General features: G+C 44.3%; 2 protein-coding genes across 3 annotated transcripts in view; both read left to right on the forward strand.

The window, feature by feature from the left end:
* Positions 1-8,126, forward strand: part of asap2a (ArfGAP with SH3 domain, ankyrin repeat and PH domain 2a) — a 63,877-nt gene extending 55,751 nt beyond the window's left edge. For both annotated transcript variants that reach the window (XM_064330400.1, XM_064330390.1), the window contains exons 22-28: positions 463-718; positions 1,573-1,725; positions 1,833-1,998; positions 3,303-3,361; positions 3,875-3,945; positions 4,660-4,779; positions 5,822-8,126. In XM_064330400.1, coding sequence (XP_064186470.1) covers positions 463-718; positions 1,573-1,725; positions 1,833-1,998; positions 3,303-3,361; positions 3,875-3,945; positions 4,660-4,779; positions 5,822-5,896 — 900 coding nt within the window. In that variant the 3' untranslated portion in view covers positions 5,897-8,126. The remainder of the gene's footprint in view (positions 1-462; positions 719-1,572; positions 1,726-1,832; positions 1,999-3,302; positions 3,362-3,874; positions 3,946-4,659; positions 4,780-5,821) is intronic.
* Positions 8,127-10,251: 2,125 nt separating this feature from the next.
* iah1 (isoamyl acetate hydrolyzing esterase 1 (putative)) lies at positions 10,252-16,269 on the forward strand. Its single transcript, XM_064330413.1, has 6 exons — positions 10,252-10,411; positions 10,841-10,893; positions 11,434-11,582; positions 12,768-12,929; positions 15,115-15,236; positions 15,820-16,269. The coding sequence occupies exons 1-6, from the start codon at positions 10,349-10,351 to the stop codon at positions 15,994-15,996; spliced, it is 726 nt and encodes a 241-aa protein (XP_064186483.1). The 5' UTR covers positions 10,252-10,348; the 3' UTR covers positions 15,997-16,269.
* The last annotated feature ends 185 nt before the right edge of the window (positions 16,270-16,454 follow it).

Below are 16,454 nucleotides of genomic sequence, written 5' to 3' on the forward strand. Positions count from 1 at the left end.
ACGTTGACATGAGTCAAATGAAATGCTACACCTGTCCCATTCACAGCAATAGGGTTGTAGTATGCTGTTGCTTTCACAAAAAAATAGTCCCGTATTGGAGGTTACTTGGGGCTACATTTAATGATGAATGGGTCACAGAATATGTCTCCTCTCATTTAGCAGGGCATGGGCTTAGAAAGTTTGGGAATCGCTGCCTTTGGGTTCAGTAACTTTTGTTAGAATATTTCCCTGACACTAATGAGGATATTTCTCTGAAGCTCATTAGAGCTCCAGCTAAATGAAAAATGAAACTCATGAGGTCCAGCCTTATGCGTCAGTTCTTCATTTGCAGGTGACAGGAAAGACAAGCTGGTTCTGTTCGTATTTTCTGAAGGCATTGTTCCTCTGAAAGTGTAGGTCATCTCATGTGACGTCAGAGGGCCCTGACCACAATGCCCCCCTTCCCCCCCTTCCCTTCCTCAGCCCAGTCCGCACCGGCGGGACGAGAGGCCGGTCAGCTGTTACACGCCGGGCAGCAGCCCCGCCCAGCCTAGCCCCGCCTCCCTGGCCCGGGACGCCGCCAGCCTGGTGAAGGACAAGCAGCGAGCCTTCGTGCCCAACCTGGTCAACAACGAGACGTACGGCACCATCCTCGTGGCCAATCCCCCGCCGCCCGGCCAACCGGGGCTGCCCGTCACCACCGCGGCCCCCCCGCTGCCCCCGCGCAACATCGCCAAAGGTGAGCGCTGCTAATCACTCATTACTGCGTCTTATCTCTAGACCGGGCACCAGGGGGTGCCATTTCCAAACCCTTCAGCCATTCCACTGGGGATTGACCTTTAAAACCCCACTGGGGTCAGAACCCACAAGCAAAAACCTCTGTGAGGATGGTCTCATAATCATCCAGCGCCAGCAGTGTTGATGCAGGGTAAATTTAAGGCCATCATTACGGGTGAATTTGTGTGTGGGTTTTGACCCTAACGGCACACTAAGAATCGAATCATCTCTGATGATTAACAAAGTGTTATTGGGAGCATCTGTTCTCAGTCTGGAGAATTCCAAGTCGGCGGGAAGCGTCTGTACTTGGTAGCGTCTTGCACTGACATGCTAACGCCGGACATGCTAACTCCTTAGCTCTGCTTTCTGCTCAGAGTCAGGAGGTCTCAGCAGAGCTAGCTCCTGCAGTAGCAGTAGCTTCCAGGGCTAAGGTGTTTGAGCACGTGCAGTTGTCGGCGCATGATTTGCCGCGGCCTTGCAGGAAGTAACGTGATTACGGCTGGAATGCAGCGCCGCTCGTCTGGCGCCGGTCCGAGGCGACGCCGCCCGCCGGCACGCCCGACTTTTCCACGTGGGCCAGCGAAGCGGCGGGGGCTGAGCGCGTAATCTGTCTACGGTCATAATTCATTAGAACCTCAGCGGTCAAACCGGAGAGCGGTTTTTGGAACAGAAACACTGTCTTCAAAGTGCTCATATCTGCATCGTTTGTGTATTTAAGCAGACTGTCTCTCTGGGGTCCACACACAGGCCTGATCCCCGGTCTTTTTTCTGTGATTGAACCGCACGATCTGAAGGTTTTCTGTCTCCCCCCTCCAGTCCAGCTGTCGGGCGTGGGTGGGGGCGCGCAGACGTGCGGCTCCGGCCTGTGGAAGCCCGGCAATCTCGACATGGCGGGCAGACAGAGGTCCTCCTCCGACCCCCCGCACGCTCACCCCCCCCTCCCGCCCATGCGCGTCACGTCCACGTCCGGTGAGTGTTACCGCGTCCCCTCTGCCGCAACGTACCTGTGCCAGGTCCCCCTCCACTGCAGGTGTAGTGACAAAATGGAACCCTTCTTTCTACCCCCCACCTCACAGTTCTGGTTGCTGGCCCCCCTCCCCCCGTGGCGAAGACGGTGAGCGTGATGGAGGCCATGAACATGCAGTCGAAAGGGGGGCCGCCGCCCTCCTCAAACAAGCCGTCCCCGCCCTCGCTACCTGGCCAGGGCCTCGGCCGACCCCCGCTACAGAAGTCTCCCGCCGGGTGAGCACTTCCTGTTCTGAGACCCGCCCCCCACACTTGAGCAGTGGCCCAGAAGATGGGGTATTTGGTGTGCTAAACTGATGCCCGGTCCCAATTCACCTCCTAAACACTCCACCTACACGCTGACACTCATTTTGCTCGTTCACGAGAGTCGCCATTTTGTAGAAGGGTTGCCCGGACCTGAATGAGCCAAATAGACGCTCTGTCAATAATGAGGACGTTACAGTGTTTGTGTGGCTTAAAAGCGAGTGCTGACCCAGCAGGCATTGCATTGCTTAAGGCCGTTGGCAGAGTAGTTAAGGCATGGCAGAGCTAACCACATTCAAATGCTATTTCACTGCCATGTCATGCCTTTTCAAAAGACAATTGGCATGGTCATCACAGTTTTGTCTTGTTTGCAAACAAGTGTTTTCTCAAATGATGCAAATTTTGTCAATTAAAGTGTACTGATAACGCCAATTTAAATTGCGCCAGTCATTATTTGTAATGCAAATGTGGCTGTTCAAGGTAACTCCCTGTGCTCAACTGTTAAGTGAAATATAAAAGTGGTGATGATTTATTATTCATAATAATTAATTCTTTGTAAAGTCTGTTCTGTAAATTCTCATTCGTCAGGACGGATCAAAAGTGCGTCCCACGAAAATGCTGCACTTTTTATGCTCCCTATCTCCCTGTTTTCTGCCCTTGCTTATGATTGGCCCTTACGTCAGTGACACTTACAATTAAGTGTAACTCGAAACAGAGGGGGAGTGATTAGGAGGGGAATTGGGACCGGGGGTGAGTGTGCTGCTGACAGAGTTCAGCTTATAACGCTGTATGCCAGAACAGACCGACAGTCAAACGCAGTTCATCTGACAATCGTCTCAGATGTGCTCTGTGAAAGTAGCATGTGTGTTGCGCTGTTGGCTGACATATCCAGCACTTGCTTTTGGCTGTTTCTCTGTAATGAGAAGGATGATAATAATAATAATGCATTATATACAGTATGTAGTGCGTTTTCACATGCAAGGACACTTAAATTATGTCCATTTAATGGCTGATATTCCTCTCCTGTGCAGTCTATAAACGAGGGGAAGACGCATGAGGAGGTTAAAAATAAATACATTTCCATAACACATGTAGCCCCATTCCTTCAAATTCTCAGAGAAGCCCCTTGTTCAGGCGCAGTCAGAAGCCAGGTGTCAGTGAGACAGGAAATCCGGGAATAGCATGGCGGTTCCACGTGTTGGCTTTCTGGCACAGAGAGTCGTTTGAATGTTTTTTTCCCTGCTATAGTTGAGCATCGGCTGTTTGTTCATTTTCAGCACAGAGAAAGCCTTCAGCAAAGGCCTACCTATTCAGTCTGGATCGGTTGAAAGACCAGGTAAATACTAATTTATTTGTTTATTATGTTTTTCCTTTTCCCATTTACAAGTATCGTTATCCACACTTTGCAGAGCATTTGGAGAATTAGCATATATAGAAAACAACATCTAGGCTATTTCTGAAAAGTAAGATGGACATTGGTAGAAATTAAACTACACAAATGACAAACTAAAAATAGTGTAAACATTTGACAATGGAAGACTATGAAAACTCTGGAAAAACCATGAGATTAATTTAATTGTATATGAATGATTAGTGAATGAATGAATAAATATAAGTAGTGTATGTGTGTTAGGATAAACATAATCATCAGTTCCTCAGTATTTAATAGGACAGTATGAGGATCTCCAGCTGTTGCTAAGGTGTTTGCCCATATTTAGAGGGCCAAGGGGTGGGCCTGTTTTTTCTGTGTCAAACAAAATGAGGACAGCTCAACTGAGATTTCAGATGAGAACATGCTTCAGGGGGCTGAGGTTTGTGATGTGATGTCATTTCCTGTATTCCCGAGCAGCAAAGGAAGTCCCTGGAGGCCCTCACAACTCTATAGGCCCCCCTGCCCCTATGCCCCGGAAGTCTTTCTCAGTAAGTCTTCTCTTGTCTGGGATCAATATTCTCTATTTATACAGAATGTAAAATAGGGATAAAGCTGGCAAGTATAGGTATGGTATAGTAATATTTCAGGGTTAGAATATTTGTGCATTTAATCATGTTACAATTCATCTGTCAATTAAAGGCATACTACGCAGGTTTTTAGCCTTGCTATGGTTGTGTGTTGACAAGCAAAGAAGTCTCCTCCTCTGACCTCAGCTCTGCCAACTCATTTACATTGTTAGCTGGATAGCTAGAGGTAATGTTACTTACAGGTCCGATAGAAAACACACCGATTTTGCGTCGCTTTTCATCCCCTTGGGGAATTTCACCTTCAACTTCAACTTTGCAGTACTTGTGCTTCATTACCTCTGCCATTGCTGTAGCTACCTAGCTACAAACTCTTTGCTGTAGCCTGACCCCACCTGACAGGCTCTGTAGCCACACCCACCCCACACAGAAAAGGGGGGTGGGTGTGGCATCATGCCCAGAAACACATTTTAGTGGAAGATATACTGGCAGAGGACCAATTGGGATTCTGATTAGGCAAATGTGCGCAATGACAGAGATTTCCAGTGCATCATAGATATGACTGTGCATGGTTATTTTATAATGTTTTCAAGGTTAAAATGCTGAATAATATGCCTTTAATGAATATGTGTATGCATGCGTTATAGTCTCTGCCTTCTATGTGTGTGTTTGTTACAGAAACAAAAGCCGAAAAGGGTGAAGGCCATCTATAACTGTGTGGCGGATAACCCTGATGAGCTGACCTTCTCTGAGGGTGAGGTGATTGTGGTGGACGGGGAGGAGGACCAGGAGTGGTGGGTAAGTTTAACCCATCAGCACTATAATACCAATACAAATACACAGTGGAAATTTGCCTTTGGCTTCACCATGAACGACATAAAAGTAACATACAAAGTACCAGAGGATAGTCTGTGGAATCAGTATCGCTGTCAGACAGAAAGAGTGGGTGTGTGCCAGTAACCACGGAAACCACAACACACAGCTACAATGTCATCCTTGTGCTTCCTTCTTCCATAAGGGTCTGTTGTCTGATTGCAGGCAAGTGGCACAGCACACTCAGAATACAATAACCTGCACAACCTTTCATAACGCTTCTATATCAGGCGTGAGGGTCTGATAAATAAATGTAATGATTGAAATTAAGATAAGGAATCAGAATCGGCGAAGTCTAAGCTAGGAGGAAAATGCACAGGTATGTGAAGTCTTACGATCTGACTGAAAAGGTCCAACTGTAGCTGCGGCTCGAAAGGCTCGGAGCTGAATTCCGTAGACGAGGTGCAGAAAGCCTGAAAGCGAGGTTCCCCAGCCGTTTTTAAATGACCGTGAGGGCTCACCAAGCGTTCAGCATCCGCTGAACACAAAGTGAATGATCCTCCAAGTTTTATCAGATTCTGCAAGTATGAGGGTCCAAGATACTGAGCAGCTTTACTGTAGGGTGGGAGGAGGATCTTAAATTCAGCTCTCAATATAACAACACCAGAAGAATGACCTGGGTTTATAGCATAGTGTTTATATGCCCTACTTTAAGTGGCTTATGTGTGTAAGAACTGTGGGTACTGCATTCTATACTAATTTTAACTCCAAAAATATAGTCCTGTAAATCAAAGAATTGTTTTAGAGTATTCCTGCCTAGACACACAATTTCAGCCTCTATATCGACCTCAATTTTATAATGTTGCACAAGTGAAAAATTACGCCTTGACCAGTCTGTGTAAAATCGTATTTTTGAGTTTGTTTGTATTCGTGTGAGTGTGTTTGCGCATGTGTGCGTGAATGTTTATTAGTGTGTGTGTGTGTTTGTTTATTTTCTGTGAAAATGAGATGTTGTTTGGTTTTCCAGCTGGGTCACATCGATGGCGAGCCGATGAGGAGGGGTGCGTTCCCCGTGACGTTCGTGCACTTCATCCTGGACTGATGGGTGTGTCCTCCCCCCATTTTGTGTGACTTGGATCAAGCGACCTATCAACAGTCACCCTGGGATCGTCATGCTGTGACACACTCTTCCCCAAGTCACACCCCTAGAACTCATGGGAATGGGAACATGGTTTTAAAAAAAATCTGAATCTGAGAAGAGAAAAAAAACAGTGATTGTAGGCAGTGAGTTCTTGCAATAAATGCACTTTTTCACTTGGTTAATTTATTCAGCGGTTGCAACATTAGGTTGCCATCAAAAAAAAAAAAAGTTATTTTCAAAGTATTCCTTTTGATCCAAACAGAGTTCAACTGTGACACAAGTGAATGAAGATTGTACAGGAAATTATTTTGCTGCAGCAGAAAAGACTAATGTATATGTGTGTGGGAATTCTCTGATGTAAGTAAATGTATGAATTTTTTTTTCTATTATTCTGTTCAGTGCATGGTTATAGGTAAAAAGTTCAAAACAAGGACATTGAACTGTGTAGGACTCTTTCAAATGGTGCTAACCTATCAGTCTGCTGTCCTAATATCTGTCCCCCAGGGGGCGCTCTGCTGACCCCGTTTTCCGCCAGCCTCTGGCAATAGGTACATAAATAGCCCATTGCCTGCTTCCACTGATTACACCTGGGAGGTGTGTGTGTGTGTGTGAAAAAGAGAGCGAGAGAGACAGGACGTGCCGAAGCCCATTCAGGAGTAAGTGCCACCCCCTGTTGGCAGAAAGCTAGCATTGGCTTAGTCCAGACCACACTGTATGCACACACCAGAGTTTGCCAACAGGGCAAAGTATGGTTGTCCTTTGGGGCTGGGCTAACACATGCTACACCCAGCATCAAACACATCACAGAAGACAGAATTTGGAACACAGAATCGGTGCTATACGCATGTTCATGGTACAGATCCAGCTCTTAAGTCCTGAACCATAATGATCAGGTTTCCATGCAGAAGGGAGCTAAAAATGGGCAGAGCAGTGTGTGCATTTATGTGTATAAGAATGTGTCTGTGTGTACGTGCAAAGTGTCAGGACATGGCACCACCCATCTTCATTGTGTTGTTATATTTTAGGGCTGCAGTTTGCATAAAGCAGCACTTTAACAAGAACAACTGAATGTAGAAGCTCTCAATAGAATAACCAAACAAGCACTGCTGTGACTACATGTCTAAGCTTTTTCACCCTCTAGTGATAGAGTGTTGTTACTGCCATGCAGTGCTGTAGGAGCCACCACTGACATATGCATTTCTTGGCCTTCCTCTTTTGGTCCAACCAAAACTGTATCACAGTCTGATACAGCATCTATCTGTGATTTGCCTCAGCTGTAAATGTTGCTTTGTGGATAACAGCACCTGTCTATGATTCAGTGTGGAGTACTCTTAAACCCTGTAGACCTGATGTGATGGGAGAGAAAGTTTGTGTCAAAGGAATTCACCCACCCCAATTCCATACATTCTACCCTCTATTCCTACCTCACACCTTCCACCCTCAGACACCACTCCTAATCCACACACCCCACTCCCACCAAACATCTCCCACTCCTAACTCCATACATCCTACTCCCATTCCACACCTGCTACCGCTATTCCTACCCCGCACTCTATATATCCCACTCCTGCCCTCTTCATACCTCAAGCTTCCACTCCATACACCCAACTCACACTCCACACCCTCTCTCTGACTCCCTGCCCAGGGGAGCATTTCACATGCAGCTATGATATTTTACAGTTTACTGTCGAAAAGAGAATTTTATGTAATTAATTTGATTTTGGTTGCAGAGCAACTCTCTCTATATATAGTGTAACATTTAATCTTAAATGAAATATACCTTTGATTGAGTATGGATTACAGTAAAACCCAGACTACTGGGGAGGTGTGTAATTCTAACTGTCTGTTCTACAATATTCTTTACCTGTTAACTCACTGGAAATAGGAGAATGAGTCTGTTACTGTAAATATATTTCCATATTTAAATGTAATGAGTTAACCTTCAGAGTAAAAGCTGTCCTTAGCTGCACTGTGGTGATTAGCCTGCCCTGGTTGCCCCCCTCGTTACTCCACGAGTTGAGGCAAAGAAAGCTGTTTGCATCACCTTCCTGGTTCGTGTGCTTCATTGCACTGGCTTGTAGATCACTGCATTGACTCACAGAACACTACATTGACTTGCAAAACTGATTTTGTGTTCATCTACATGGGAAGTAAACTGGAAAAAGACTCAAAATAAAAAGATTAAATACTACACCATGAGTGATGACTGTGATTATCATGTGTGTTGTACTGCTCTCAATGCCAGATTTTCAATGCTTTTTGCCATAGGGTTTTAGATTTATGCAGAAAATAAGGTCTGTAGTTAAACAAGCCTAAGCGAGTTTCACATTTTGTTTTACAGCATAAATTACCCTCGTTAATCTCAACCTTGAATTTCAAATCAGTTATGTGTTTTAAGTTAGTTGCTAACAAGTTATGATATCGAAACTGCAACAAATGGTTGCATTCCACCAATGTCACTACCACTCAAGTTTCATACAAGTCCACCTGCGCAAGACTTTGCTCAGATATGCACAGCTGGCGTACTTCTTTAGAAGTATTTGTTCTCACTGAAACCACACGCAAATTAAGCTCTGTGGTTGTTTGTGAGTAACCAAGGCATTATATTTGGAAAGAGTTTTTCAGATGTAAATTTTCAGTGCATTGAGCACCCAAACATATGGGTTGAGGTCCCTATATATCAGGGTGAGCTGCAGCGGTTATCTAGGAAACTTGTCAAATCTCAGCTAAACTATCTGGATGGATAGATAGTACTCTGGGTAAGAGGAAACATACAGTACCTCCATTTCGTTTCATTTTAGGGTGAACTGCCAGTTTCACCTAACTGAAATGACAATCACTCTGGGTAGAACAAACAAAGAACTGTACATCCAGCACATTTGCCACAGTCACTCAGTTTGAGCAATCAGCAACTTGACACTTGGTGGTTCAGCAGACAGAACAACTGGCTACAACCTAAGAACATTTCTGCTCAAAGCCCTTTCTCTGCTGTTGATACCTCAAGTGCTTCATCTGGTGGGCAGTGTATGCAGTGTTTCATATTATATAATACCTGAGCAGATTCCTTACAGTACAGACAGGTGGGAAGGGATAATGGCACATACTCATTAGCTATATAGCAAAGAAGGAATGCGTTAAGTCCAAGTTATCTGATCCCAGACGTGTTTGTATCCTCAGAATCTCACATTTTAAGTGCATTTGTGATCAGCATTTTAAGAAGTCCAAAAAACCAAACCTTCAGCCCTCTATTACTTTCCTTAGCAGATGAAAACTTATATTTTATCAATTCATATGGGTGAAGTTCAAAATTGTATGAATTTCTATAGATGATCTGTACCAGAGTACATTGATGATGTCCCACATAATTCAAACCTGCAACCTGACAAGCCTGTGACAAGTGTGGTCACAAGACTGCTAAACAGCACAGTTAAGTGTTCTGGACCTGCTGATTTATTAAGTTGTACATGGTACATAAGATAATAGTGCCTGCTTATCCCTTTGATTAAACATTTACGTCAGAAGAACCTCAGCCTGCAATGATTACATGGGTTTCTCATGGAAACTCTCTCCACAGCTCAGTCTGTTAACCTTTCTTGTATATTCATTGGCTTCTCACTAAGCAGCAGAAGCATCTTAAGCATGATAATGACGATACACTGTAATGGCAGTGTTAATTGGATCTAAAGAGCGGGGCCTATCAGCAGGACCTTGCTGGGCTGCGCTGAATGTCAATCCGCAGATCCTGACCAGCAGGCAGGTAATTTGCATAACCTTAAAATCTCTCCTCATGGCCTCTGCACCAGAGGGCAGATTTACCCCTGTGCCAGTGAGTAGAGATGAGAATTCATGAATGGCTAAATGGGTTAAGCTACTTCTCATCTTTGAATTGCTGATTTGAACAATTATATTGTTTCTCTGTGAAAGAAAAATGCTTTGATTGGTTCATGCTAATAATGACAGAACACTTGAAAATTTCTCCAGCCAGGGAATGGAGGGTAAGAGCTCTTAATAATATATCAAAATATACAATATTGGGCTGTTTTCAATAAACGTAATTATAAACGTAATTTGCCGATAAGTCATAGTCTGAATAACCTCACCTAACATACACCAATGGACAAAAAATTGTGGTTGGAGCGGCATACCCATATTACCGTTCTGCACTGTAGACATGATGTTCTGCACTGGTACGCCTAGCTCTTTAAGAATCCCCAGTTTTTCTGCCGGCAAAACCATTTAGGTTTGCTGTTGTAGGCTGAAGTGTGTGTCACTCAAATCATTGGACGAATAAGAAGGGTCGATTACGGCGGGGCGTGGAACAATTTTCTACTATTCTCCAAACTGATTCGTCAATAAAGGCTATATCATTGAGGAGCGACAGTCCGGACGTGTGATCAACTGAAAGTGATAGTTATGTCACAATTAAAGAGAATTATTTGGCCCAAAGTCGTACTGTTTGGGGACTCTATAACACAGGTATGCAAATGGTATTTTCCATAGAATGTGCAATGTACTAGTTTTTGGTATTAGTCGCGTTCAGACGTCAGTGATTTTACTACACGAGTAGTTTGTCGCCAAGTCTACAGACAGTAACGTTATTAAGCTTGTTCGCAAACTTCTTATATCATTTCTGCTTTCATCAAGTTCATTTTAATTTATTTTGCAATACTAGATCATAGGTAACATTTTGCATGCCTGCTACTTTATTATTTTAGATAGTTACGCTGACTATTCTTATCACTGACAGGTTGGATTTAATGTAACCATGAATTTAAACCATGGTGTCCAGACTGCTAATACAACCACACAGACATAACTTAAATACTCATGTATATTGGGAGTGTTTGGCTGTTTTTTGGATGTCACAGTTGCAAATTAACAAGTCTGTGGTATTTTTTCCCCCAGTTTTCTTTCCAAGCTAATGGATGGGGCTCTGAAATAGCAGATAAGCTTGTCAGGTGAGTCCTTGGAGGTAAATTGATTCTGAAGTCAGCTGCCCTTATCTACTGACCAGGGCATCTGCATACTGGCATTGTCATGTGGCAATCATCTACATTTACACGTAGGTATTTAGCAGACCCTCTTATCCACAGTGACTTACATGTGTCTACATCTTTTTTTAAATACAATCCAATTATACAATTGAATATTGAACATTTCAGGTTAAATGCCTTACCCAAGGGTGCAAAGGCCGTGCTCGGCCTCTGAAATGAACGTCTGAGTCGCAAGACCGCTATACTATGTATTATATCTAGGTGTACTTTGGGAAATTGTCTTATAAATAGTATACTGACCAATAAATAGATCTGGCAATAGCTTTGGGTAGCAATTTCAGAAGATCATTTCAAACCCCAGCCCACTCTGGAGTGAGCAGGTATTAATAGCTTTCTCTAACGTTGCTCATTCAGACACTACAAATAAACATATTTTCCAGTTTATACCCCCTTATCCTGATCTGTGCTATGATTAGCTGTAATCAAGGCTCTTTCATCTTTAAGGAAATGCGATGTCGTGAACAGAGGGCTGTCCGGTTACAACACCAAGTGGGCTAAGATTGCTCTACCTCGTGTCATCGACAACAGCAGTGCAGATTCAAGCATTGCAGCTGTCACCATTTTCTTTGGAGCTAACGACTGTTCTTTAGCAGGTAAGGACTTCCTGGATTTGGGTCAGTGAGCTAGGTAAAGAGGTCCTGGGTTTGGGGATAGTAAAATAGGGATGGCAATTATGTCTTGTCACTTTTAGACAGAAAGCACAGAGGAGCTCCACAAATCACAGTGTATGAGAGGACATTGCTCACAGTTATTGTTGGATTCTTTCTGGCTGTACTTCTGTTATCCATTATGCATAATATGTGGCCATTAGGTATCCTCCAGTTTCCTTTAGTGCTGTTCTATTTGGTGTTAGCAACATACTTTGTGATTGGTGGAGAGATCCTCTCTGATTTCTATGTGAAATGTCAGGACGTGTCATTCATTCCTACGCCTGTTTTATTGTCCCTGGGTCTGTGACCAATGAGTGCTAGTTACCAGGTAATTTAAACATTTTACATTTTAGCTTTGATTTGAAAGGATCAACTTTCATTTCTGTTGACTGATCACATGAGAGAGAGACAGTGAGAGAGAGGGAGAGAGCAATGTTCCTCTTGTGTATAATGCTGTTCTTTAGCAAGGTAAGGACAAGGGAGAAATGGCCATAATCCCTAGATGGGTCAGTGTTTTTTCCACATGACTCATGACATTTCATGGACTTGTCATGCACGATGCAAGCCACTGACACACAGGTTCTGTGCCTACAGAATACCAACACCAAGGAATGCAAGCAAGTTTTCTGAAATTAGTTTCATTTTAACTGATTCACCACAGATTTTGGAACAATGAATTCATTATGTACCATTGTATCGCAGGTAATTTACAAAGTAACAGCATCAATTGAATATTAAAAGCACTCATGTATTAGCCAAGCATTTGAGTCCAGCTACCACATAATATCCTGAAATGACAGCAATGTAGAGCAGAAATGCAACAGAATAAAATGTATATCTGTCATATTATTGAGATGGAATATAAAACATACAGTATATTAATTATAGATGTGGAATAGCAACCACGTGAGTGATTTTAAGGTGGCGTCAGTATTTGAGGAAGTCCTTTGAGCATGTGAGTGGTGTGGGTTACGGACAAGCAGTGTTGAATGTGCGTGAGTGGTACATGGAACGAGTGGTTAGAACATGTGACCATGTGGCATTGCGTGTGGGTGAGCGGAGTTAGCTGGTTTGCCCATGGTATGTTGGGTGAGTGTTAGAGCTGAAGACCCATCCTTCTGTTTGCAGAGAAGAACCCACAACAGCACGTGCCCCTGCAGGAGTACACGCAGAACTTGAAGGACATGGTCGGCCATCTAACCTCTGTGGGAGTGTCCACAGACAAAGTCATCCTCATCACTCCACCGCCCCTCCATGAGCCGGACTGGGAGAAAGAGTGCCATATGAAAGGTGAGGGGCAGGGCAGGGGAGCTGGGGGTGGGGTCATTAGGTGTTGAGAGGGGTTAGGTGATTAGGTATTGTTGAGATGGGAAAGCCAGCTGGGGAGAGGATGCTGAACAGAGAGGTCTGGTTGGAGCACACACTGGTGTGATCGTTGTCTGAAGATTGAAAGGAACAGTACCATTTGCGGCCTGGTATACCAGTGTCAGGGATTTTAGAAATGGTAGCAGCCACCAGAAGCTAGCAAAGGATGTTCAGAAGTTGTTTGGCATATGTGAATTTTAAAGACAAGGGTGGATAGTAGCATTCTGGACTAGTTGCAGTGGCCGTGTGGCACAGGCTGTTAAGCCAGAAAGCATGGATTTACAATAGTCCAAGCAAAAGATTACAAGGGTTAGGACAGTGGTGGAACGAACTCCCCGTCCCTCTCCGAACCTCCCCCTCACTATCCATCTTCCGCCGTGGCCTGAAGACTCATCTCTTCAGACTATACCTAGACTAACCACCACCACGCTGTATTAATAAAAAAAAATTCAAAATAAATAAAAAAAAAACCCTTTTTCCTGTCACTTGTTACATGTTGCCCCATCCCTGCACTTCTTGGTAAATTGTATTTGTCCTAATACTGTAGCTTATTCTTCTGCCTAGTAGGCTTTGCAGATGTTAGACCAGGATAGTGTTCATTGTTCTCGGCTAGAAATAGCTGTACAAAATAAGTAATTGTACCTTACTGAACCCGTGTTCAGCAGTTGTCTACGATCATGAAAATGCACTTTTGTACGTCGCTTTGGATAAAAGCATCTGCCAAATGAATGTAATGTAATGTAATGTAGGACCAGTAAGTGAGTAGTCTCTTGGGTGATGAAGGGGTGGATTTACCAAATGGTGTAAAAGATGGGTTCAAGTCAAGTCAAGTAGAACTTTATTTGTCCCCAGTGGGGCAATTGGCTATGCAGCAGTGAAAACAGGTTCACTAAATGGTATAAAGAGAGAAAAGGAGAGGGCCAAAAACTAAGCCCTGTGGGACACCTCCAGGTCACCAGGATCGGTCAGCAAGATATTAATCTACTAATCAAACTATGCAAAGCCTGAGATGCCCATCTCCATGAGGGATGAGAGAGGTATCCAGTGGTTTACAATATCGAACACAAACAAACAAGTTGAGGATGAGGACAAAACTGAGTGCCTTGTGGAGTGCAGATACAGTGGGGTTAGGAGTACGGCAGTTCCTGGTGAGACAAGTCCAGTTGGTTGCTGGTCTTGTGGGCAATGAAGGTATGGAGATGGAAGTTCAAGACACCAAAGAGCAGAACAGGGATACTATCCTCAAAGAAGAAGCTGAGCAAGGCATCCAGCTCCTTCAGATCAAATTCATAAAAGGAGAAGGTAGGGAAATATCCATCAGGGGTAGATCAGTGCCCCCGCCTCTGTGTCTGGGTCTGGGGGTGTAGGCTGAAGAGAGGGAAGCAGCAGTGGCCGCATTGTCTGGTGTGATCCACGTCTCTGTCAGTGCCAAGAAGGGCCCAGAGAAAGGAGGCCTTAGCTGAGATGAAGTCTGTTTTCTGGACTGCTGACTGGCAGTTCCAGAGACTTCGTATGACCACAAGGACAGTTAATAGAAGGAAATAATAAATAAGAAATAATTTCCAGTTGAGCCTTCACCTGGCAAGGAAGGTGCTGCTGCTAAGCTGCCATTTATTACTAAGTATTCTAAAATATACCTATGGCTGCCTCCACAGCACACACCCAGTGGAACGTCTGGCTCCTTGAGCTAGCTAAAACATGCAGAGTCACGGTCTTGTGTTATTACAAAACTCTCAACCAAAACTACAAGCAAGTAATCTAAACAGACTTAAGCTACAAACCAAAGCACGGTATACAGTAAATTAGCACACCACCTAAATCTGGCTTCACACAATGTAATCCCTGACGGAAAAATTCAGACCTATGTTTTTCAAATGTATCCCTATTATACGGGTGTTTGAATGTGACAGTATCATAACAGTGCTATAAACTGATTGAGTTCAGACTGTTATTTTCACTTGACACATTGAGTTTTATGTGGATCTTCTAAAGTACGAAATATCACAGGACAACTACAGACACAGGACTCCAAGAAAAAGGGTTGACAATATAGTGTGTTCTCCAGAAACATCACGACAGAAAGCTGAACTGAGCATGTGGTCACTTTCAGGCTGTTCTCTGAATCGTTTGAATGCGGTGGCCGGTCAGTATGCCGAGGCCTGTGTCCAGGCAGCGGGGCAGTGTGGGGTGGAAGTTCTGGACCTCTGGACACTCATGCAGAGAGGCGGGCAGGTAAGCCACACCATATAGTCTCTCACTCACACTGATCTAAGAACTGTATCTTTCCCTTACTCACTGAACTGAGAAGTGTCCTTCCCTTACCCACTGACCTGAGAACACTGTCCTTCCCTCACACACCTGAGAACATTGTCCCTCATTCACTTGCCTGAGAACAGTGTTCCCTCACTCACTGTTCTGAAATGGTGTCCATCACTCTCTTGGTCGACGCATTATTGGCAATGGCTTCAACCAAGATGGACTCCTCCACCTCATCACATTCCCTCATCTCAACACACAATCACAAGACCCCCCCCCCCCCAAGATAAGCACCTGTAGTCTGCCTACATCAGCCGCATCTTTTATGGTGTCCTCCAGTGAAATGGCTGAGCAGCTGGTGGTCTGCAGACTAAGCAGAAGCAGGAGCTGGCTGTACACATTTCATAGGGCGCTGGCTAGCCTGCACTATCCAAATTGATGGTGGACAGTGCAGCAATGGCATGGCACAGCACTTCGCCATTGGGAATTGAGAGAAGAAAAACAATGTTAAAATGACACATGCATGCAACATCTCACTGTGGTCTTTGACCTTCCGCAGGACTTCTCCACGTACCTGTCTGATGGACTGCACCTGTCTGATAAAGGCAGCCAGTTTGTGGCCCAGCACCTGTGGGCCCTGCTGGAGAAGCGAGTCGATGCACTACCCATGATCCTCCCCTACTGGGGGGATGTAGACAACAAGAACCCAGAGCCTTGTCTGCTGAGTCACAGCTAACATGACAAATGAGGAATGAAATACACACAATGCCCCTCCTTCCTGCCACGCCATTGGCCACAGCATGCCCGTCTGGCAGCTGGTTTCCTTGGTATCATGTTTTACTGCACTGTAGTGGACAGTGTTTCTCAATGCCTGTAAGAACTGTTCAAAATTTTAAAAGTACAATGGTCCATTTGTACCAGTTTGTTTTTAGCCGAATCAACAAATGACAACATGGATGCAGTACAGAGGTTCAAAATAAATCTTTATTTGGACACTTGTGTTGAACAATCAGGACCACAGTCATTAAGAACCATCACAAAAAGACTTATGGACCACAAGTCATAGCCCAAAATCTAGGGTATTCTCACCAGATTTTCCGAGGAGATGGAATTTTCACTGTTGTTGAGTTCCTATGGTGTTTGGTACTCCAAGATATTAATTTTAAACAAGCTGGTTGCTTGTTTGCTTACAAT

Source organism: Anguilla rostrata, chromosome 1 (genome assembly GCF_018555375.3).
Source record: "Anguilla rostrata isolate EN2019 chromosome 1, ASM1855537v3, whole genome shotgun sequence".
Lineage (NCBI taxonomy): Eukaryota > Metazoa > Chordata > Actinopteri > Anguilliformes > Anguillidae > Anguilla > Anguilla rostrata.